At 33.7% G+C, this 25,648-nt stretch overlaps 1 protein-coding gene and 1 non-coding gene across 2 annotated transcripts in view; both read right to left on the bottom strand.

Moving 5' to 3' along the window:
- Positions 1-24,320, bottom strand: part of LOC115451609 (irregular chiasm C-roughest protein) — a 59,831-nt gene extending 35,511 nt beyond the window's left edge. The window contains 3 exon segments of the mRNA XM_037437400.1: positions 2,420-2,570; positions 9,840-10,079; positions 24,055-24,320. Coding sequence (XP_037293297.1) covers positions 2,420-2,570; positions 9,840-10,010 — 322 coding nt within the window. The 5' untranslated portion in view covers positions 10,011-10,079; positions 24,055-24,320.
- Trnan-guu lies at positions 7,197-7,270 on the bottom strand. Its single transcript has one exon. It is a non-coding gene; the product is annotated as a tRNA-Asn (tRNA).
- Positions 24,321-25,648: the final 1,328 nt, after the last annotated feature.

The following is a 25,648-nucleotide window of genomic DNA, read 5'->3' as shown; positions in this document are numbered from 1 at the left end:
TTATCATTATGTAGTTTAATGCAAATATAGCATGCGCCTGAGTGTATTTCTGGCTTAAAGTTTGATGTTGCTGCGACGAATTCTCGTAGACACAGTAATAGTGGCATTAAGGCGTGTAAAATTAAAACTACCTTTTAATAATTTTTATTTTGTTCGAAACTTAGACTTTATTTTACATCTACGGCTTAAGTAACTTATTGTAAAGTGTTATTTCCAAGTTAATTCAAATTCAAATAGTTTATTATAAATAAAACTTAAATGCTTAAAATATATAATAAAAATAATTTTAACAAAAAATTAAACCGCCTTCAAAAACCACTCAAAACCAAAAAATAATTTCACATAACAAGTATATATTGGATACCAATTTTGGAGTCGGTGCCTCATTAAAATTGCTGCACACACTGCACAGTACGACTATCGCGATGAAATGTTACGCCTCTGCCTACCCCTGACACGGGGAAAAGATGTTATGCTATATGTATAAGTATGTGAGAAGTACAGTCAACCAAACTCAATGCAAAAAAACATAACTAAACACGTCACAGGAAAGCTAAATTCGCGATTTCGTTTTCTTGGACGACATAATTATTCTAGTTTTTTTAATTTTAAAACCAAACTACCGAAACGATCTTGAAAAAAAATTTATGGGACCAATCTGGAGAGAAATTCTTTCGAATAAAAAATCAATTTTCCAAATCGGTTCATAAATGAGCGAGTTCTGAGGTAACAAACATAGAAAAAAAAAAAAAAAAATTCACGTCGAATTGATAACCTCCTCCTTTTTTTGAAGTCGGTTAAAAATAAATAAAATTGCAAGAATTTATTATAGACAACTACGTAATTACCAGAAGTACCCAAAGTAGGCAAGGCCTGATCTTAAGAAACAAATGAAGAGATTATAACATCAGTGAAATAACTTTATATTCCTAAATAGGTGTAGACAATAATACAATAACGGAAAAAGATGTTTATGTAGTATGAAAACGCAACGTCAAAATGACCCATACAAAAAAAATATATTCATCAAAACAGTAACAAACTAAATTCACTTTAAAACTGGTACAGCACGTCAGATACAGCTCTTCGCGTCCGGAACCGATGACCGAACGTTTTTTCGCTGAACAAAATCGTTGATGCGTAATTCTATAATAAAGGGTACATTGTTTCGAACAGAATTGGAAAATGCGATTTTAGGATTTTTGAAATGGATGCGCTGTACGGAACTGGATTTGTTGACGGTGTATAAAGTTACTGTTGTATGTCGTGTATAAATAATTCCCCGTTTTTGTAACATTTTTGATTGATTCTTCGCTATTGGTCTATAAATTATAAAATACTAGCTGACCCGACAGACGTTGTCCTGTCTTAACTGCGTATGCACGCGCGCATTCTGTCGATCGCTGAGTTATTTCAAACCACCGACAGTTATGTAAAATTAATATTGTCGTTAAGTTTACAAAAATTCTAATTTTCCGCGCATTTTTTTGAATTTTGTCTTTCATAAGAACCTTCTCCTCACAATAACAAACACAACAACAACAAAAAATAGTGAAATCGGTTCAGCCGTTCACGCGTGATGGCGTGACCAAGGGAAATAGGGATTCATTTTTATATATATATATATGTACATAACTGTCACTAAATTTATGTTTGTCTCCGTGATCGGGTTATCACGAAACTGGACCTAATTTGTAAGTAGGTACAGTGTATTTAAAAATGACGACTATTGAGAGACATAGTCCAGATTTTTCCTAGACTGTATTGCTTTATAGATATTGGCTGAGATCTGACACAATTATCATATACGGTAGACACTATTGAGATAAAAAATATATACATAGCATAAATTCATTATGAATATCCTTTTGATACTATACAAATACTTGTCTCAATTATTATGGCCTATGCACATGACTTTTTGATACGCGTGCAGTTTCCGTTTTTAGCACACACACGGTATATAAAATACTAAATAATTACTTTATGCTTCACACCAACTTAGTGTCCGTATGTCACCTGGGCCCCTCATTGAAAATCAGCGCTACAGTATCAGTCATGCTGGTACCGCAGCATGGAGCTGAATGAGGGTTCCCATTGTTGGCACAATAGGTATAATTTTGTATTTTTTCTTTAAGTATATGTTTTGCTTGTCTTTGCTTGTATTGTACATGTTATACTGTTATTGTCCCAATAATAAATCTTTCTTTCTTTCAAAATAAAAAGAATTTTCTGAGGTTACAAACATTTAAAAATCATCGAATTGTAAACTCCTCTTTTCTTTGAAGTCTTTAAGATTCTCAATTTTCAATGACTCCATCCCATATTACACCTGATACATTAACTGCGCGGTAGAAACGATCGTTTTAAAAAAACGTCGTGCGTAGCGTTTTAAAACTGTTTTAAAATCGTCACCTACCTTCCTCATCGCTGCCGATCATGGAGTATCGGTCATAACCGCTGAGGTTCCGATGCGTGCCCAGCCCGAAGTCGTCCTTGGTCCACTGCAGCGCGCCAACTTTGTTCTCCACTCGACACGGAAGCGTCACTCTTGATCCGATTATCGCGCTCTGTTGGGTAGAACAATTATAAGCTACAAATACAAATTCTTTATTGTAGAAGGTAGGTACTTTATGTACAGGTGGTATTAAAATATAAAAAAATATTCCAATACATTCTACCGGGATACTGTTAGTTAACTATTATCTTGCAAAAGCTTATGAACGCTTAATATTATCACTTAATTGGTATTAGAAATATTTTTATTGTTCACTTTTTTTATATCTAATCGACACTATTCTATTTGCTTTTTAAATTTTTTGGTTTGTAATCTTCATTCGCCTTCTTTTGTTAGTCACATATTAATGCTAGGTAGATATCTCGTATAGAATACAATTCTGATTATGAGGCTCAAATATTTGATAACTCAAAGGTGTTTTTATCTAAGCGACATTTAACTATGTGTTTTTTAAAATTTTTGGTTTGTAATATTCATCCGCCTCCTTTTTATTAGTCACATATGCTAGGCAAATCTCACGTATAGAATACAATTCTCATTATGAGGCTCAAATATTTGATAACTCAAAGGTAATGACACTTTCCCACACACCCACCACAACAACTCCTGTAAGCCAGGATCAGCAGTGGCATTTTATGACACCGTGCGATGAACCTCGGCGAGTCTCAGGGAACACTAATTAGTCTTAAGCCGCAACGAAATTAATCAAATAGAAGTATAGGAAGAAATTAGAGTTTAATTTTTCTTAAAAATCATCAATGCATGGCTAGAATTGAAATTTCGGATTCTTTAGCTACTATTTATTGACAATCATGATTCTAATCAGGCGAGCGACTTGATAAAAAAATTTACCATCTGGTCCAAGACAATAAAACAAATTCTAACATCCATTTAAAGATTCCTATAAATATAAAATATTCCGTCCAAATTCAGATCGTGGAGATAAAATGTAATGGCGCATTACAGTCCGACAGAGTGCCTATGTAAATGAGTTCAATTATACATTCAAATTTATATTGCCCTAATGTTATTTTGAAGAGGAAATATTGCTTACAAACATTAATTAGCACTGGATAAATAGATATGCTAATAGGATATATTTTATATCCGCCCGGATAGCGACCACAGTACACAAGGTGTTAAAACCCGACATGGCCCACGTTAGTCTCGCGTTCCGGGATCAGCCTGGGTATATCCGATTCCAACAGGCCGGCATAATTCTGTCAACTATCGAGGGATAACCATCTCCCGTCAGTCGACATTCTATTGGTCCCCAATCCACTTACCATCAGGTACAGTGGGGTCAGTTTGCCACGCTCGTCTAAAAAAAAAATCTTTGGTCCATAAATTGGTTCTGATAAACATAATAAATAAAAAAATATAACCTTTCTCTACAGTCATCTTAAACTGTACTTCTATCTTCCCTTCCCCCGTACTTTACTTTAGCCGCCCAGCGTGATCATGACACTTGCTATTGTGAGTTTTTTTGTGCCCTACGTCAGGTACCCCATATGCTGTTTGTTTTTTACTATGAAATAAAAAATTGTATTCCGATATTATCAATTCGCTTAATGGTAATCAACTCTTCTTATTAATAACACTAACAAGAACATAAGAAAGTATTTTTCGGATTTTATCGCGGTTTTAATATTTTAATTTTCTGCCACATTTCGAAGACTGCAGCCTTCATGGTCACGGGGGGACTGAGGTGTTGTTCATCCGCAAATTCAAAGTTGCAATATCTACCTACATTTTACAATTATACAACTTTTTAAATTTTAGCTGTTCGTGGTCCGATCTACACAGAATGAACTCACAATGTCTTGAAGAACGTTGGGAAAAAAATAACATATTAAAACCGCGATAAAATCCGAAAAATTGTTTAATTTTAATGTCGAAATTCAAGTCAACATAAAAAAGGTTTAATTCATTCGTCAACAAGAGATTTTTTAGCCTCAAAGCCTTGCACAAATTACGATGTCCCCAATCCGAAATAGTGCTCGCTCACTGCTTGGAGGAAGTTAATAAAAATTGTTACATACCTAAATAGATTCTAATACAAGATAAATAAAATACAGTATAAAACTAAATTCTAATATTCAGAATTGACATCAATCAGTCTAGAGTTCGAGTCTAGACTACATAAAAAATAAACTTTATGACATGTTTGTCATAGATTGATATCAGTACGTACAGATGTTTCAAATGTCAAAACAACTGATTGAATTATTTTTGATAGAAACGTTGTATTGAAAGTTTTTTTGTTTGTCAATTTGATTGACGAGTGTGGATCGGGTCACCTCATCGATATATATGTACTACGTACTAGATTTGGCGTACCCATTCACTGTGTCCAACTGAATTGAACTGCAATCCATTCAAACTGACTTATGGTCAATATTGACAGCTTGTGATTGTGTACGGAGCGCTCATGATATAAGAACTCGAGTCTAAGTGTAAACCTGGATTTGAATAAAAAATATTTATCAAATAAAATTATTTGTTGTTCAAGTGAATAAATATGTTATGACAGTTTAAGAAAGTGAATAAATATGGTTGCCATTTTAGTTCAGATTTTGAACAAACAGTTTGTATGGACGTTCGTGTCTATGGAATATACGTCAATGGACCCATTGGTGACCACCTTTGTTATTGGCAGCGTGTGTTTTAGGGGGTTATGATTATGATTTCGCGATCGATATTTTGTATAAGTTTTCTATACATTGTGCCTGAGGCTGGAGTCTCAGGAGTTGCCTTCAGGTAAACGGTCGATCGTAAACACCAAGTCGTATATGCGCCATAGTGACCCACGTAAGTATGTCGCGTTTCAGAATCAGCCTATGTAGATGTAAATTTTCGATTAAATTTTCCTTTCCGGTGTAAATAGGGCGGCATAATTGTGTCGACTGCTGAGGGGTAATCGTCTCTCGACGACATTCTATTGGACACTCCACTTACCATCTGGTACAGTGTTACATCTGGTACAATATAAAAAAAATATTCTTGGACGCGTCTTTTCGATCTGACATTGGAGTGGGATGAAGAAAGAACTGAACTGAACAAGAAAATCAATGAGACTCCTTATTTACAAACATTACATAGGTACATAACGAAACAATTCAATTTTTAAGTGATGAAAAGACTGGAGAAAAATATAATATAAAACCGCGCTCAAATCCATATAATAATTTCAATTCAATAATACTAAGCATGTCAAGCAAACTTTATTCCGATTAGTCCATTTTTACAATCGATAAAACGATTACAATTACAAAACATGAGAAATCATTGTCTTTTAAACTATAATTTATTTTACAGTGTTCGCTCGACATACCGTATGCCTAATTACTAATTTAAAACGCAAATAAATCCTATAAATATTCATAACAATATCATTCAGGATCGGATTATAAACTATAAACAAGATTACAATCAATAAACATTAATTATATTCGGAGTACTGATTTAGTATATAGAATATTATGGGCGATAAAATTAACATTTCAAATTATACCGGCAAGCTTAGGGAAACGTTTTTTAACAATACTATTAACATTGGTGACTGATTCGATCGTGTAATTGTGTTCTGTCGCTGCGTGCGTGGTACGGCACCGCTTTGAATCCCGGGTAGGGCATTGGGATTTTCTCCTCAGAATTATATCGAATCCAGATAGAATTTCGACTGATGAAAGATGTTCCGTCGTCAGGCAATAGAATAATGCCTGTTTGAATGCCCATAAAGGACGTAATAGAGATGTTTAATTACAATACATTAAACTGTTGATATATAAAAAACAATGCTTATAAATTATAACATAATTACAGCTCTGGATTATATACTGTTCCACTGCTGGGCACGGGCCTCCTCTACTAGTGAAAGGGTTTAGGTTTTAGTCTACCACCCAGGCACAGCGCGAATTGGCAGACTGTTTATACCCTCAAAATTGTTATAGAGAACTTCTCAGGTATGCAGATTTCTTCACGATTTTTCCTTCCCCATAAAAACTGATTATTTCTACAGCACACTAAGGTTGGTAGAGAATGCCTATGGCATTAAATCCTGTATACATTTTTATATGAAGTGCTTAATCAATAAAACAATGTAAAGAATTAGGTTAATAGTATATAAAATAATTAATCACTATACAGAGTAACAGGTGTTTCAAAAGAAGACTTTGATAAGATTTACGAAGTCGACCAACATCAAACACATAATAATTCACGAACAATAAAGATAAGGCAAAGTATTAAAATAAAGTAGATTATTAGCATAAACGATAGAGTTAAATTATCAATTCTTGATATCGCTACGACAGTAGAATTAATTAGAGCTATGGATTTCTCAGAGAATTCTATGAAAAATATAATAGTGTAAGGATTTGTTTTGTATGGTCAATGAAAACTAATATTGAAAGAAAAGAAACTTATTTTGCAACAAACACAAGTTACATAAACATAACAAACAAACAAGCGAAACAGACAAAAAAACTTAAAACCATATTTGTCACAAAAAGTCACCTATTGCTTCGTTCAATACGTATTTTGATAAGAACTGTATCATATCTGTTGTTTCATTCGGTTGTGTCTGCTTTTAATAGATTATCAAATTCTTTATCATCGTCTTTTGCATACTCTTGATTTGCTTCCAAAAATATTTAATTATTAATAACAAAATTTCCGCCCCCGGGTGGACTCGAACCACCAACCTTTCGGTTAACAGCCGAACGCGCTAACCAATTGCGCCACGAAGGCGATGGCAATATTGGTATATTTACGCTATATGTCCGTATTTCAGTACATATCTTATTCCTCTTTGAAATATCTAAATGGAGATAAAAATATGACAAATTAATTATTTAAAAAACCGCCACAATGCATAATGCCTCGTTCTAGCAGGAGGTAGTGAATTCAGAATTTGCATTATTTATTGATATATTAATAAGAATATTGAACAATATAACAAGCTTTAAGGATTTATGTTCCCGTGAATGTAAGACATTGAAATAAAATTATTTTACAGATTTTATACTATTTATACTGAGGTACTGAGGACTCAATCTCCCCGTGACAATGATGGCTACAGTCTTCGAAAAGTCGAGAGAAAATTATAATATAAACTGCGGTTAAACCAGAAAAAAGTTTTATATTAATAACAAACTGTAAAAAATATGGAGATTACATTGACACGCATTTACATACATACATACATAACATCACGCATTTATCCCCGAAGGGGTATGCAGAGGCGCAACTAGGGCACCCACTTTTCGCCAAGTATGTTCCGTCCCATGATGTGATAGGGGGCGAGCCTATCGCCATATCGGGCACAAATTCCAGACTCCGGGCTGATACTGAGCAGAAAAACCCAAATATCACTTTGCCCGACCCGGGATTCGAACCCAGGACCTCAGAGCGCTATTGTACCGGACATTTATATTATATATTTTGAGTTGATATTACAGGCAATAAAGAAATTGATAATTTAAGACTCAACACATAGTAAGTATAGCAGAGGCTGACCGACTCTATGAAATACCACGTAAAGGTAGTGTTGCGGGTAGTCAAAGTTAAAATTCGGGCTAGGATATTTCAATAATGTTTTCGTTGAATTAAGAAGAAAAAGGAGATAATTTAAGCACTGGGAAGTAACACAAGGTAAGTAGCAGACCCTGAATGGACCCGTTTAGCCAAAGATCGAGTCTCATGAACTCCTTAGAGGCCTTTGTCGTAGAACAAGCTGTTGCAAAAAACAAACCGATTGCCAATATTAAGTAATAGTTATTGTCATAAATTGTTAGATAAATAAGTTATAAGATATTGTAATTAGCAGTAACATCAATAAAGGCTTATTTTATGTTTTATTTATTTGAATTAAAGGTATCTAATACAATTGAGATTAGACGATAGACTATATTGCATTAGATTTTAACTTTAAACAGTGATTCAAATTTATGACAACTTACATTGTCTAACAAATAAACTACTTAAAATTTTATTACCACCCAAACTCAGAGAGTACTAGACGTTTTCAGTTAATTTCAGAACAGAATTTCATTCAGATTTAGTATTATCATTAACTCTAACTTCTACCTTTAATGTCTTAAGACGCCTCGTAGACTATCAAGCTATAAAATATAATGCTGTTTGAAGGTACAGTAAATCCAAATAATGTTATTGACAAAATGTTGTTAAATATCTCATAAAGTTTATATATACCACTATTTTACTGCTTGATGCTTTTACTGGACCACTGCAATATCTATTTGTGCCGCCAAGCAGCAGTGTGTAGTCACTGTTGTGTTCCGGTTTGGAGGACATTGTAGCTAGTTTAACTACTGGACATAATAAGACTTAACATCTCATGTCTCAGGATGTCGAGCGCAGTGGAATACCAAACTAATACTTTGTAATTTCAGGTGTTGGAGGGTGTTTCTACTGTTTATGGGCGGTCGTACCGCTTACCATCAGGCGAACGGCAAGCTCGTCTCGTCATTCAAAGCAATGAAAAGAAGACCAAAAGTTTCCAAACTTTTATTCTTATAGAGCCCTTTCAAAATTTTCCTGGTTCCAGTGGACTCCCTGCAGTTAAATATTTTACCATATTACCCAGAAAGTTTTTACAAGTAACAGTCGCTGAGCTTCTTAAAACATTATCTGCCTACATTGATAGGCGAAGTCAAGCCAAAATTTTGGTTCTTTACTATCAAAACGCGATAAATTTTCATGGAACCGCGCTTACTAATTTCAAATCAAATTCGGTCACACCAAAGTAGACCCTCGTTGAGTCTCCTGTGAACCCCTGGGCCACCTGGACCACTGGGAATCAATGATATAGACTGATGAATACTTCGTCATTTAGTGACCGTGTTTCATCTTTTAATATAACTACTGTATCTTAAACTATTTCTTCAGTTAAAGTTACGTGTCCATCTAAATATATACTTTTACATAGATCAGCTTAAATACCGTACATTGCCTCATCTATATTCCACTTGTTTATTAAATAACATATAATTGAATAGAATAATGATTGTGTTGCGTATTGAGGGCAAAGTTATTTCATCTGACCAGAATTCAGTGTAGGCCATCAAGTTAGCCGTAAGTTTTCTTGATTTAATAACTTATAATTTGCTCACCACCAGCCTCATTTATTATACTCTTTAATCTATTAAGATAATAAACGTTATCTAGTTTCTACTTAGATTCACTATCAATCATAATAAGTATACTAAGTAGGTATATAGCGTATACCTGCAAGTTGAAACTATTATTTTTGTAATTATTTTTGAACATGGTCTACATATTCAAAAAAAATAAATACCTGATCCTGTGGCTCCATGGCGAACCTCTGCTCCTGGTGTCCATGACAACCGGCAATCAGTACAAACAGCACCAGCACATCCGGCCGCCCGCTCCATTTCCGTTGTTTATTTACGGAGATCCTGCGCGCGCGCAGCCCTACCGATTCTCGCGCTTTGTGTGTTGCCGCCATTTCAGTTTTTGGTACATATTGACTGCACTTGTTTGGAGGTCATTTGTGATGTGTTCATATGAATGGCATCTGGAATAATAAAAGGTTAGGATCAAATATTTATTACCTTTTACTGGAAGAATATATGTGATCATTCATGCTATTCTGTTTTTTTTTTTTTGTTATAAAATTATTTTCTCACTCACAATCATTACAAAAATTTTCATGGTGACAATATAGGGTAACTATTACTAATGTAAAATAAAAAAAAACAATTATAAACCAAAATAAAACATTAAGTTAATAAATACTAATTATTAGGTATAACAGAATAAATAACAACATATTTGCCAATTCACTTCACTTAAATTGATATTACGCCCTAAATATTATTTCCATCGGAATTTACCCCATTTCCTCTCTTTACCTTGATCACCATTCTATTTTTAACCGACTTCAAAAAAGGGAGAGGTTCTCAATTCGACCTATCTTATTAGAACTGCAATATTAATAGATTACGTACTTAATTCCTTTTCTACTTTTTTCTCTACGTTAGCAAGTTTAGATTACATTTCTAAAATTAACGTTCCGTCCCTTATATTCAATAGATGTTGGAAGCCCCTCAATCGCTTCTTATGCGGATGCATTCTTCCTATAGGAACTGTAATGACATCCTCCGGATATCCTGAAAATAGACCCGGCAAAGGAAGTAAATCTTACTGATTTGTGTTGAAAATGGAAATAGGGAAAGATAAAGGAAGTAAAACATTTAGAAAGTATAAGATATCTAGCATATGTGCTCGCAACTTCATAAGAGTTAAATACGGTTCCGGAGTAATCCTTCTGTAGAAAACCATAAAAACCGTTTTGTTTTTTTTCTGAATAAAGATTAACCTATGTATTATGATCATTTCTAAAATCTATATATTGTACTGATACCATGGACATCAATTTTGTCGAACACAAATGGAAACTAAACCTGGACACAGTAACAAATGCAAACAGGGAATCATTAAAGCTAAATATCATTCACAAATACATACAGTTACTCAAATACTAAATGATAAAATATAAAAGGCGCCAAAACCAGTTTGAAATACAAGCAAGAAAGGATATGCATAATTTATTGTGACAAAGTATTTGTGTTAGCATATATATTTTTTTTTATTGACATTCAATTTGGAGGCGAAAGAATGTTGTTTTTAATCCTTAATGTTGTCAATTTAATTATTTTTTGTATAAGATTTTTATGACTGTTTTAGCGATTTGGAGTACGATAAAGTGATAATAACAAAAATTTATTAACGGCCGATTTTAAAAATCGAACCCAATTTAAATTTTCGAACAGATCCCGAGAATAGGCCAAAGTATACATGTCAAAAACGTTGTTCTTATCGGTCTATTTTGAGATATATAATAAAAAACGGTTAGAATTGTTTGTTGAAATACGATAAATAGATACAGAAATAAATTTATTATCCAAATATTACACTTCTTATAAGGTGGTAGCTACATTTTGTTTCGGCTTTAATCTGGGTGACTAAACAGTATTGGCAGAGTAAAATTTAAATTCACGTCTAGTTAGTGATTAGATCTCGCAGTTGAAGAAATATGTAAATAATTAATCATGGATATTTCGGCCTTTAAAATTTAATATGACGAAATTTTAAAGGCCGAAATATCCATGATTATTAATTATTTTTACATATTTCTTTCAACTGCGAGAACTAATCACTAACTAGACGTGAATTTAAATTCTTTACTTGCCAATACTTGTTTAGTTACCCAAATTAAAGCCGAAACAAAATGTATGAAAATGGACCTTGAGCTACCACCATAAGAACTGACAACAATGTCCACACTAGGCTTATATCGTGGCCATCAAAAAACATCAAATCAAAATGGTAGTCGTGCTTGAGAAGTTACGATTCCGCATTCAAATTTTACCTTTTATTTAGTTTAATAAAGATGTTAATACGCATACGGCGAAAACTTCAGACCGTTTTAATAATTTCTAGGTTAAGAATTAATCAAAATATCATTAAGTATATTATACGTGTTCCAACTTCTGCACTAGTTGCTTTTAAATATAAAATAATTTAAAAATAGCTTCATTCTAGAGGTTATTCTTTACAAACAAACTTTTTCTAATATTAATATAGCTCACACACATCCTTGTATAATTGATTTCAACATTGACAGCGTGTGGTAATGTACGGAGTGACGCTCATAATAAAAGAACTCGAGTCTAAGTGTAAATCTGGATGTGAATAAAAATATTAGTGAAATAAGTAAAATTATTTGTTGTTGAAGTGAATAAATAGGTTATAACAGTGACGTTTTGGTCGCCATTTTAGTTCAGATTTTGAACAAATAGTTTATATGGACGTTCGTGTCTATAGAATATACATTAATGGGTATATCATAAACTATTTAATAACATAAAGATCATCCACTTCATTGAAGAAGCTGTTAGCCAACGGAATGAAGTTCGAAATTCCTCGTGTCGATAATGTGCGCGACACATGTTACAGCCATATGTTACCGTTATCACAGAGATAGTGGCCGTGGATGTGACAAAAACTGTGTTAAATTAATAATTATCAATTATTTTAGGGACGTTTTTAACTTATACCTTTATTGACGGATTTAAAACGACGTTCCCTACGTAAAGTATCGAATCTGCAAAATTGCTTTTTTGTCCTTATTAAAATGAACTGAATTTATTTAAGACAATAAGGATCGAACTGCTTATGGCCATGGTAATATAGCACTAAACAAGCGATGTATATTCGACAGACCCTACGCATAGCGACCGTCGAAAAAAATATGGAGATTTTCAATTAGACGGTTTTTTTATGTTTGTCACCTCAGAATTTTTTACTGGGTGAGCCGATTTTGATGATTCTTTTTTTATTTTAAAGTTTGTGCTTCCCGTGTTGTCCCATATAATGTCCTTGTTGTTGGACGCTTGACTTCGGAGATATATTAGAAAATTTAAAAATATGTCGGTGACTAATTAAAATTGCTAGTTCTCGTACATTTGTTCATTTATTTATCTAACTTAACCAGCAATTGTAATTAGGCACCGACTCCAAACTTGATGACCAGTATATAGAAAATGTAAAATAATTTTTGGTTTGTGGTGATTTTTGAGGCGGTATAACTTTTTGTTAAAAAGATTTTTTTTATTTCTTTAATAAAACTTACATTTTTTCCATATAAAATTACCACGTCAATGTAAGTAGAACGGTGCTAACCTAGTTGGGTGTGAAACGGACTGCCTGCGAATGGAGAGGTGTATTTAACTTAGCGTCCTAGCTTTCGCATTGCGGAGCGAATTTCTGTGGCATTTAATACAGCCCGTACTCTCGAACATCTTAAGATGATGATCTCAGTACCAATGGCGAAGGTGACATTTTTAAAAAGGTAACCCGAAGCAAAAGAAAGTTGCCTTTTGCCATATCGTGGCCAATTTAATAAAAAACAAAAATTAAGACGAACATCAATAAACCTAAAAGGGAAGCCGATAGAAATCGGGTTGTATCAAATGTACTGTGCTCAGTACAGTACCATGATTTTGTTATTCAAAGTTGTTCATGACTTTCTTTATAACCATGAAGTTAATCATTCTTGTGTCAGTATAAAAAGTTATTGGTTGCATTCGCATACACTAAATTATATACAGCATAGATCTAGATCAAATGATTAAATTCCAAAGGAACTTGTAATGCGAGTTGATTATGCAATGCAATAAATTTAATATATTACCATAATCTATACTAATATATAAAGCTGAAGAGTTTTTTTGTTTTATCGAATAGAAAACCCAATATCACTACCCGACTCATGATCGAACCCGAGACCTCGCACTGCCGTAATACAACTACGTCACCGAGGCAGTCATCAATAAAATATATATCATGTTTGTTTATCATATTTAATTCACTACAATTTGTTAAAACAAATATTACTTTAAGGCGATACCTCAAGGTCCATTTTCATACATTTTGTTTCGGCTTTAATCTGGGTAACTAAACAAGTATTGGCAAGTAAAGAATTTAAATTCACGTCTAGTTAGTGATTAGTTCAAAATTTAATATGACGAAATTTTAAAGGCAGAAATATCCATGATTATTAATTATTTTTACATTTTTCTTTCAACTGCGAGAACTAATCACTAACTAGACGTGAATTTAAATTCTTTACTTGCCAATACTTGTTTAGTTACCCAGATTAAAGCCGAAACAAAATGTATGAAAATGGACCTTGAGGTATCGCCTTAAAGATAAAATATAACGAGCGGTGAAAGCCGTACCGTAATGCAACTACGCCACCAAAGCAGTCATCATTAAAAACAAATATTTATCATTTTTAATCAATAAAACATTTTATATCATATTTATTTATCATATTTAATTCACTACAATTTGTTAAAACAAATATTACTTTAAAGATAAAATATAACGAGCGTGGAATCCAACAAATTAAATTGCTATAAACATCCTGCTTTCCACCGGCGCTTTATTTCTTACAAATAAAATTAGTCCAATTAAATTAATTACCTCATTTAATTTAATTAATACGGATGGGTATCCATAACGCAATTAAACAATTTCATTAATTTAATGCAATGTCTTTTATTCCATTGGAATGGTTATTGCTTTTTTGTTGATTAGAATATTCTTGTTTTGTTTATTTTGTTAACTGACTTTTAAAAAAGAACGTTATTTTGATGTGTATTTTTTTAAATGTTTGTTGCCTCAGAACTAAGTTATTTCTGAACCGATTTGGAAAATTATTTTTTTATACGAAAGAATATACCGTTCAGATTATTTATGAAATATAATAAAATTTTGTTAAAAACTTTTTATCAAAAATTTAAGTATACCGCCTTCAAAAACCACTAAAAAACAAAAAAAAATGTAACATTACCTATATACTCGTTACCAGTTTTAGAATCAGTGCGTAATAAATATTAAACATTAGTCATTTAAATTGCTAGTTATGCTAGATAAATACATGAACTATACGAAAACAATGTAGGTATAATTTTTTGTTGAAAGAGTTTTTTTTTCTTTTTTTGTGTTAGTAAAAATCAGTATACGTTAACGACATCATAGTTGACGACATAATTTTAAGATTTTTCTGATGTATCTTCAAATTCAAAGGTCTAACAATATAGGACCACACGGGAAGCATCAGCTTTCAAAAAACAAGAATCATCAAAATCGGTTCACCCAGTCGAAAATTTTGAGGTTACAAACATAAAAAAATCATTGAGAACCTCCTCATTCTTGAAGTCCGTTAAATATGTTATAATGAGACGAAAGAACTTGTCTTCTGGGAGACTAATGTATAAAAAAAGAAACAGAGCAAAATTGCAAAAAAAAGTGTGACATTGCACTGTTTTCCTAGGTTGGTGGTCTTTTACACCATATGGACTTTTTTTACAATAACCTAACACCCATTGATTGTTTTTAATTATTGCATCATAAAAAACTGACAAAAACCACGCTCGTGTCCCTTCCATTAACGGGTAGCCATGTGGCGTTCAAATATTGTTCCGAATAGGGTTGTCAACATTATCTAGAAGTACCTGATATGATTATGAAGTTTTTTATTATAATTCTTAAAAATATAAATCAGCTGAAATACTGTCACCTATATTTTATCGTTAGAAATTAAAGGGATTTTTTATCTTAATCTACATAAAAAAGAAAAATATTAAATTTACTAATATTTTTACGTGAAATAAAATAGCGATTTCTGTCCCTTATTATTAAAAAATATTTTAGCATTAAAATAAGAAACGATTTTTTTTCAAATATAGAATATTGGTTTATAACATACCTAACTACATTTATGCTTTCTTTTATAATATTCCTTTTTTTATGAATAGTTTTATGGCCAGTGCGTAATAATTTTAAAAAAGATGCCAACCCTAATTCCAAAGCTTATTTTTTTCAATAAGTACTCGTAGTTACCGCGGCTGCGTGCAACATGTTAATATTTCGGCGGATGTCTCATTTGTTTATGATTCGTTCTCTTAGAAAGGGTCAATTTTGGTTATTTATAAGATATTTAATATCTATTTATACATATTACAAAATAAAGTCCCCAAAAGCTGACTGCCTCGGTGGCGTAGTTGTATTGCATGTCCGGTACAATAGCGCTCTGAGGTCCTGGGTTCGAATCCCGGGTCGGGCAAAGTGATATTTGGGTTTTTCTGCTCAGTATCAGCCCGGAGTCTGGAATTTGTGCCCGATACGGCGATAGGCTCGCCCCCTATCACATCATGGGACGGAACATACTTGGCGAAAAGTGGGTGCCCCAGTTGCGCCTCTGCATACCCCTTCGGGGATAAAATGCGTGATGTTATGTATGTATGTATGTAAAGCTGTCTGTATGTGATCGATTTTCTCAAAATCTACTGAACGGATTTTTGTACGGATTTTACTAAAAGATAGTGCAATTCTTAAGGAATGTTTAGGTTGATAGTACATTACGGTTTTATGTAAATTGACTGAAATATAACGATTACTATAGAAGAGGTCACGTGTTTGTAAAAATCTCATGTTTAAGTAGTATATCCAGAAATTTAAATCATGTAATTAGTATAGAGGTTGATGTAGCTTAGAACTGTACGGTCTTTTGTTTAAATTTTAAGTGAATTTGTGCGAATTATGTTTTGCATTTTTATTTCCAACATTACCTTCTTAATACATTCATATAAATACTTTGATACCTTTTTGGCAGATTGTAATGCTGCATACTAACAATTAGCTACAAAAAGTGGTCGCGGATTCGTTATCAAATTTGTGTGGGTCCAAAATTACTTTACTAACACACAATCAAACCCTGTTTGTACTATATACGATAGCTTTATGTATGAAAGATTTCGGGATAAATAGTAAACCATAGCACTCAGACATAACGTAGCTTCCTATTCATCATCATCACTTCAGCCGGGAATCGTCCACTGGTGGATATAGGCCTCCCACATTGAGCGCCACAGGGACCGGTTCTGGGCCGCCCTCATCCATCGAACTCCGGCGACCCTCACCAGGTCTTCGGTCCATCTCGTGGGGGGCCTGCCTACGCTGCGTCTCCCGGGAGAGCTTTTTATTAGCGAAAAAAAATCAAAATCGGTTTGGTTCCTGAGATTAGCGAGTTCAAAGTCTTCAGCTTTATACATTAGTATATCGTCGCTGTAGGTGGAGAACTAAATATCTCAAAATTTCTAGTTTCGAGATAAACGCGATTAACTGTTTTTTTTTTCGTTATTTTTAAGCATTACTAAAATACTATAAATAATTTTAATGTCAGTATTTTTATATATCTTGGGTCTTATTATCTATTATATTATGCATTAACAAAAAAAACTCTGACCTGAAGAATAAAAATATAAAAAAATTAAAACTTCTTATTTAATTCTGCCACAACAATGTTTTGTAAGTCTGCTGAAGTAAACTAAATAACTCGTATAGTTATTTAGTTTTGCCACACTAGAAACCATAATATGGTAAAGTAATTATAAGGTTAAATAATTAAAATTATACAGTTTATTAAAGTGAATACCATTAGGATTTTCAATGTCTAAATTAAACAAATCAAGTTGTTTAGTTCTTCTACACACTTGATTAATTTTGTTTACAAACAATAGACTCGAGGAAGAATTAAACAACTCATTTTATGTAATTTCTTTACTATTGAACAGATTATAAGTCGCAGTTTATTGATTTTATTATTTACTTTTTCTACAACAAAATATATATTATTTGAATATATTTATTTCTTCACTTTTAACATAAAGAAGCTATAATTTCGAAACGGGATAAGATAATGAAATGCTTGTTAGGCCAAAATACGCGCCATGTTTTGGGCAACACAAAAGTGATGAAAGTCCAAAATGGCCAAAATTCGAGTTATTTAGTTCTCCACCTACAACGACGATATACTCTTAACAAAATAATGACGTATTCCAAAATTGAAAATTTGGGGGAATCGTCTAAAAACTAATTTCTTTTGGTGAAATTTACTTTTCCTTCTTTTTTTCATGCTATAGGCTTCATTTTTTACCTATCTTTAACAGGTTCAATTTTATAGCAACTTAAAAAAAAAGGTCGCAAATAAATTCGTTTCTTTGACAATTCCCACAAATTAACAATTTTGGAATAGATCATTATTTTATTAAGATACCGATAGTAAGTAACCGTTATTATTTTGCCATGTAAGGTCCTTTCCTTTGTTCTAAGTGTACATTGTACATTCCAGCGTGTCACGATAACAATACAATTCGCCCATGGGACATTGCATCATACCAGCTGGCCGAGCGATCTCGTTACACTGATTACCTATAACTGTACGAGACTGTTTCATTTATCAAATGACGCTTAGTTCATCTAGATTTTGTTCTAGTCATTCACTGTGTTCAACTGAATTGAACTGCAATCCATTCAAACTGACTTATGGTCAATTGACAGCTTATGGTTGTGTATGGAGCGCTCATGATGTAAATACTCAAGTCTAAGTGTAAACCTGGATTTGAATAAAAAATATTAGTAAAAAAAATATTTGTTGTTCAAGTGAATAAATAGGTTGTAAGTGACGTTTTGGTTGTCATTTTAGTTCAGATTTTGAATAAATAGTTTACATGGACGTTCGTGTCTATAAAATATACGTCAATGGTTCTAGTACGAAAAATGTTGAAACCATATATAAAACAACTTTTTAAATAAGTGTGTTCGAAATGCAAAAAAATATATTCCAAAAGTAGGTTCGATACTTTTTCAAATATAAAAAAACATGCGAACGTTTAAAAATGTAATTCATAAATTAATTGTCGATTATAGATTAAAATCTTTTTTAAAAATCGAACGCGTTTGTGATAAATATTAAAAAAATGAAGCTGCTTATCTGTTTGCCTTTTTTTCAATAATGTCAACTAAACGTTTTTACGCAAACAACTTGCAAATCCAAATAGCTTTACACTCCACACAGATAAGATAAACTCCAAGTGTTTTTTTGTAACTAGGTCACATTTTTCTTAATTTTTTGCCGGCGCCCATTAAACTGTCACCTCGCACTGTCATCGTGAAAATTTTGACACTTAAGTGCCTCCAAAACGAGTCGAGGATAATTTTAATAATTCCGAAATTATTTAAAATTACGCAAAACACATTTGGCTTTTCTTTTAACCCTGTAATGTACTTTATATAATTATGGAGTCATTATGTACCTTTTTGTGCCTTAATAATCTGAAAGTTGATGTAAATGAAGGCCTTTTGACTGTCGGCGACGCCCATATTCTCACTCCTTTAAAACCACCCACTAAAATTGCAATCGACAGCACGCACTGTGAATGATTGACATCGAAGTCCGTATCTAAATGAATGTATGGGGCGAAGTATTTATTTATTAATGACCATTTATTTATTTTAATAATAATAAATTATAACATTTGTCGTCAGATAGTATAATTGTAATTTTAGCAATATTTAAATGCGACTTTTGCGAGTCGATATCAAGAGTAGGTAAATGTTCTTAAATGCACTTTATAGGTCACGAAAATGTATTAATTATACGTTTTTAATTATATGTAAGTTTGAGCATTATAACACATAAAAAATATATAAATCTTTTGTACAAAAATGTTGTGGAAAATCAATATGTACGAATATTTTGCGTTAATGTATGAAACAACGTTTTAACTTGGAACTTTAAATACCTATTTATAAAGTGCATTCAAGACTGCTCTTATTTAGAGATATTACTCTATTACTTACACCTGGTGCAATTGAGGAGATATCCCCTCAAAGAATATAAATAGAAGTCACCCTCGTATTTGTCATCATGTGCTTCATGCTTTCTTTACCCTGATAAGTTAAGTCAGAAAGGTGAGTTATAACTCTGCCTAACCTTGAAAAGTAGAACTAGTAAGTAGGCTATGTACAGTTAGCCAAGAAAGTAGCTGAACAAATTCAAAATTTTGGTCTTTAAACTCTTGTGTCCGTTTTAATCGTTATGAAATATTTGCCGCACAAATTATACGTGAATCGGGAAGATTCAAAATCGATTTCCATTTTCAAAATATTTTTTTTTTAGTTTGAATAGAAAAACTATTTAAAATTGCGTAATCTAATGTAAATATTGTATTTTAAATTAAATCATTAAAATAGTACTGAAAATATAGTTTGAAAATTCCTTTGTTTTCATATAAAGGGGTCAACTTATAATGGTTTATATTAAAAGACAGTTACGTGCGAAATCTAGTCATAATGTAACTTAGTGCTTAAGTATTGTTTATAATCATTGCGTTCTGTGCTATGCCTTTTGTGAAATAAATAAAAAAACAATAAAATGTACTTCTCATTACAAATCAATAGAAAAAAACATTAATAAATGTTTCACTCTACACTACTCTCTCTCACTACTCTAAACTATATTTAATGCAAGACAGAATGCAAATTAGATTCAGAGTGATATCGACAGAAACTTACTCGGATGACGAGGCGACATCTGCCCAAATAAATTAGCGGACGGACCAGTAACTATTTTAAATTTCCATTTGTTTGGAACTACGGTCCGTTTCGAGTTGTTTAAAATATCACAAATTATCGTAAATGTGTCGAGAAGTTCTTACATAATTATCTTAATTATATTTATAACAAGAAAATTCTGCTGCGTGAAGGTTTCGCGAAGTTAAAATCCTGTTTTTCCAAGATATAGCTAGCCTGGGTGTTAATCTAAGGCATCATTTATCTATGTGCCAAATTACATCCAAACTTGTTCCTACAGTTTCTGCGTTTATTTCTAACAAATCCGAACATTCGTATAAGAAAGAACACCAAGATGATGAAAAATATTCTCACCCTTCTACCTACCCTTTTTTACTTTTCTGTGGGGTCGAAGCCATACACTTTTGCAAGCATATTGAACGATTTGGTTCTATTAACGAACTTCTCAGGGAGATCTAATCGCGTACATATTGTGAAAGGAAAATGACACACTCACTCCAGAGTTGAGAAAGTGTGATCCACCGCTTGCCGTCAAAGACCACATGACATACAAACAGACATGACACCTATATCCCATATTTAGGCAGAGGTTCAACCAGATCAAGCTTCTTCGCACGGATTTGTTTCGTCCCATGTGATTGGTCAACCATATTCCCTCATTGGACTCCGAGCTGATGCTGAGCACAAAACTACCAACTCTACCCGACCCCAGACAATACCAACGATTCAATATTCGAATTTGAAAACCCTAAGAAGCAAATTATATTCAGCCAAGCAGAGTTCAACGCACGCACCGATATAGACGAGAATGGGAAACAAAACTAAAACGTTACTGAAATGCTGCGTTAATGATATTCCCGCGTCTGGTCCCGGCACCCTTTTAGGGATAAGCTATAAACAGCCCGTGTGGGGGATACTTTTTATTTCGGATCAAATATGTCAGGATATCGAGAATTCAGACTGCCCGACTGGTGATGCGAAGGTTGGTGTTCGAATTCCTTGTATTGCGACTATTGTAACCAATGTAACTGTGTGCCACGTGTGTCGCGTTGTAGGGTCAGCCACCCTGGTTTGAACACATTTGTGTTGATTGGAGAGAAAAGAACGAAAGAAAGATTTTATTATTAGGACATCATCATAACATGTATAATAAAGAAGATAAAAAAAGAAAAAACAAAAAAATGTAAATAAATATAACACAATTATACCTTTTGTGCCAACAATGGGAACCCTCATTCAGCTGCTTGCTGCAGTACCAGCATGACTGATACTGTAGCGCTGATTTTAAATGAGGGACCCAGGTGACGTCCAGAGGGATGATCGTATCTCGTAAGTCAATGCTCATCTGGTAAAGGAAGTGAAAGCCAGATAGTTTTGGCTGAGGGGACGCCAGTTAACATAACTGCGGCCTGTTGGAACGAAATATAACGCGACACACTTATGTGGGCCACTACAGCGGTGTACACGATGTGTTTGTTAGCTATTCAGGGGATAAAATCATCCTACCATAAGCAAATTTATACCGGGTAAAGTGGTCCACGAATTTCAAACTTAAGTATATAGGAACAAAGAAAACTGCGGAAGTAACATAAAGTTAATTATTCATAAATGGTCAATTATGTTAAATATAGTTAACGGAAGATAACTACAAGGTTTACGAACGATGGACTGGTATCCTTTCCATTTTCAAACAAGTTTATTGAAACAAGATCAAAGAATATCTAACCAAGTATTTTTTTTATCTGTTGACTGAAGTATCTTATACTTCCGGAATAATAATGGGATAATTATACGACTGAATAATAATTAAAAAATTAGAAGTAAGCGCCATAACTTTTTGTTAACGAAAAGCATTGGAAGGTCCGTTATGTGTGAGAGTCCGCCTGAGTAGGTACCACCGCAATATCTATTTCAGCCGCCAAGTGGTAGTGGGTAGTCACTGTTGTGTTCTAGTTTGAAGGAAATTATAGCCAATGTAACTACTGGACATAATAAGACTTAACATCTCACGTCTCAGGATGGGGAGCGCGGTGGAATACCAAACAATACTTTGTAATTGAAGGTGTTGGATGGTGTTGCTACTGTTTATGTGCGGTCGTATCGCTTACCATCAGTCGAACGGCAAGCTCGTCTCGTCATTCAAAACAATAAAGAAATGGAACACAATTTGAATTAAGAACAACGAAGCATACCCTCCAACATCCTCAGATATTAGATCTTTATTCACATAATGGCCATTAATTACACTGAATGCAATTTCCTTAAAACTGAAATACAACAGTGCGTGCATTTTGGCGGTAGATAGACACATCTGTTATACCTATCCAGTCAGTCTATCGAATCCAAAAGACCTACCGTCTATTCTATTTTACGAATGCTGCACAAAGCTCTTACGTTCGACCACGTGGCTAAGACTTCAATCTCTTGCAGTACTGATTCTAGGTATTTATTAAACCCACACAAACTTTAACGACGTGGGAATCAAACCCGGGACCAATCTACAGCACTATACCAAGGAGTCATCTCAATTACGACTAATTTAAATACCGCATAGTTAATATGGCGCAATAAAAATTAATCATCGCAAGCAAACATGTCCAAACATGATACTATTAACTAGTGTAATTATTGTGTAAATGAATTAGCAATATTAGCTTTTGAAACACCTTTCAGTTTTTTAGGGTTCTGTGGCTCAAAAGGAACCGTTGGATCACTTTGTTGTCCGTATGTCTGTCTATTAAGGCCCTTTTTCTAAAGCGTGGAAATATCAAGTGGAAATTTATACCAGATAGAATGTTTCTAAAACCTAACTACGTGTATTTATTTGCAATGGAATCTAATCTTTACGTTACATATAACAAAGTCCTCTGCCACATCTGTCTAAATGCGACAAACTAAATAAATACTCAACTAATTTCGATGAAATTTGGTATGAAGATAGTTTGAGACCCTGGGAAGGACATAGGCTTCTTTGTATTCCAGAAAAAATAACTGTTACGCGGGCAAAACCGCGAGCAATGTCAGTTTTAAATAAATTTCGATACGCAATAAATAGGTTATATTAGATAAAGCTTGGAAGCTGCTATTGTTGTATTCAGAGATCTACTTAGCCTGGTCTTATTCTACTCTAGATATATCTGATTATATGACGCGTGTACAAAACGCATGTATCAATATATCACAACGGATGTCTTAAAATATGCGTAATATGGAACGTTTATATTTATTTCTCCCACGCTAGTAAATATTTAGACTAAGAATTACTAAATATTCTTGCTGGATTTATATTCCTAGATTTTAGTGTCACAATGCCGCAAAAAGATTCTTTAGTCACGCATCGAGTGCGAGACAAAGAAATACAATTTTTGTATTGTTTTCGTATTTTTATTACTTTTGCTAGTAAAATAATGTATAATTTGCTAAACAAAACACATAAACATAATTAACTGCGTAACAGTTTCTCGGAAATAATATCTTTTTCAATACGAGCAAATAGGTCATACGCATAACTAACAAAAATACCATAGACCAAAAATATTACTCACACGTTCCAAATTCAAATTCGTAATCACAATCACTTCACTAAATCACAATGGCGTCTATAACACTGATATTTTTCGAAATTCGAAATTCGAATTTTGGCGCGCGGGCGGCCTGCGTTCGTCTGACGGGACGTGCGTGACTAAACCGAGCAGTGATGTGCGTTTATAATCCGTGGCTGTATTTTTAGAATACGCCCCCTTCTTGAAAATGTTCGGCCGAATGCAGGGTCGAACACGTGGTCCGCATCCGGCCGAATGGTTCAAGGAACTGGTGGTATTGGCCTTAAACCCTTAAGGGATGTTTTCGTCGCTAACACGTAAAAGGTTAGGTTAGGTTAGGTTTTATTTAGGTGTGTTTAGTCATAGTAGTTAATCTAACTTTCTGCGTTTTAATCCAAAGATTTTTTATTTATAAAAATTAAAGTTATTTGTTAATTGCTAATCTAAAATTCTGCTCATAATGGAGTATCTGGTTGAAAATGAGAACAACTCGTTATAAATGAACAATATTGACAACTGATAACACGAATCGATGACAGTCGCGCATGATCGCATTCATATAAACATTGTTTTACGCCTGACAGCACTTGTTTTCCCAGCGGCATGGTTTCTGAGCTAACAGCATCCCGACATACACACAACACGATTTTATCCCCCAAGGGGTAGACAGAGATGCATCTAGAGCACCCACTTATTGACACATATGTTCTGTCCAATGATGTTATAGCAAAATAAAGCTACAGAAAACTTCGGTCGTATTTTAGGTACAATTCCAGGGTAAGGCAGACGTCTGGATTTCAATTTTATTTGTGTCTTAAAGGCTCGCTCACACGAAGCTATAAACCAGACTGGGGTTAATTGCATGTCGCTTCGTTAAATTTTTCTTGTGTTTATTTCATTCTAGGAACCAGACAAGTTCAATCATTTTGAAAAAGATATATTTATATAACGTTATAATATAATTCGCGATATTTGTTCTCTTGCTTTAATCGCAGCGCGGTTTCAAACAAAAGGTTTTCTTCCCAGGTTGGGCGGGAATTAGTATGAGTTTTATTATTCGATTTGCTCGGGGAAAGATACTCGAGGAGGTAGATATCCAGGGCGAATGGTCGTTAAAATTTAAAAGCAATTCAGCAAGATTCGCGAAGACACGCCGAACTTCACTGCACGGTGTCATAAAATGCGTGCCACTGCTGATCCTGGCTTACAGGAGTTGTAGTGGCGGCCGTGAGGACTGTAAAGTCTCTTAATTCAGCAAGATTGCTAGCAAAGCGTTTTGTGTTAACCCCACATGGGAATGAAAACGAAACGAAGATGTTGATAACCTACAGTGCCGATCGACATAAAATACAAGCATCCCCGGACGATCGGCACAGTCATGCCGGCCTACATAATTGCTTCTTGGGAATCGTATTCTTCATCACTGAAAGTTGTGTCCATCTTTCTGGCTTTCGTCAGGGCAGTGGTAATAGAAAGTTCTATTATACTTTTTATTTGATCAAACCAGCGGGTAGATAATCGCCCACGTGGCCTCCTATTGTCTACTTTCCCTACAACCAGCAGTTTGTCAAAAATCTGGCTGTCTTCTTACGATGTG

Source organism: Manduca sexta, chromosome 2 (assembly GCF_014839805.1).
Source record: "Manduca sexta isolate Smith_Timp_Sample1 chromosome 2, JHU_Msex_v1.0, whole genome shotgun sequence".
Taxonomy (NCBI): Eukaryota; Metazoa; Arthropoda; class Insecta; order Lepidoptera; family Sphingidae; genus Manduca; species Manduca sexta.
Note: the sequence above shows the minus strand (reverse complement) of the source record. Positions and strands in the feature narration are given on the sequence as shown.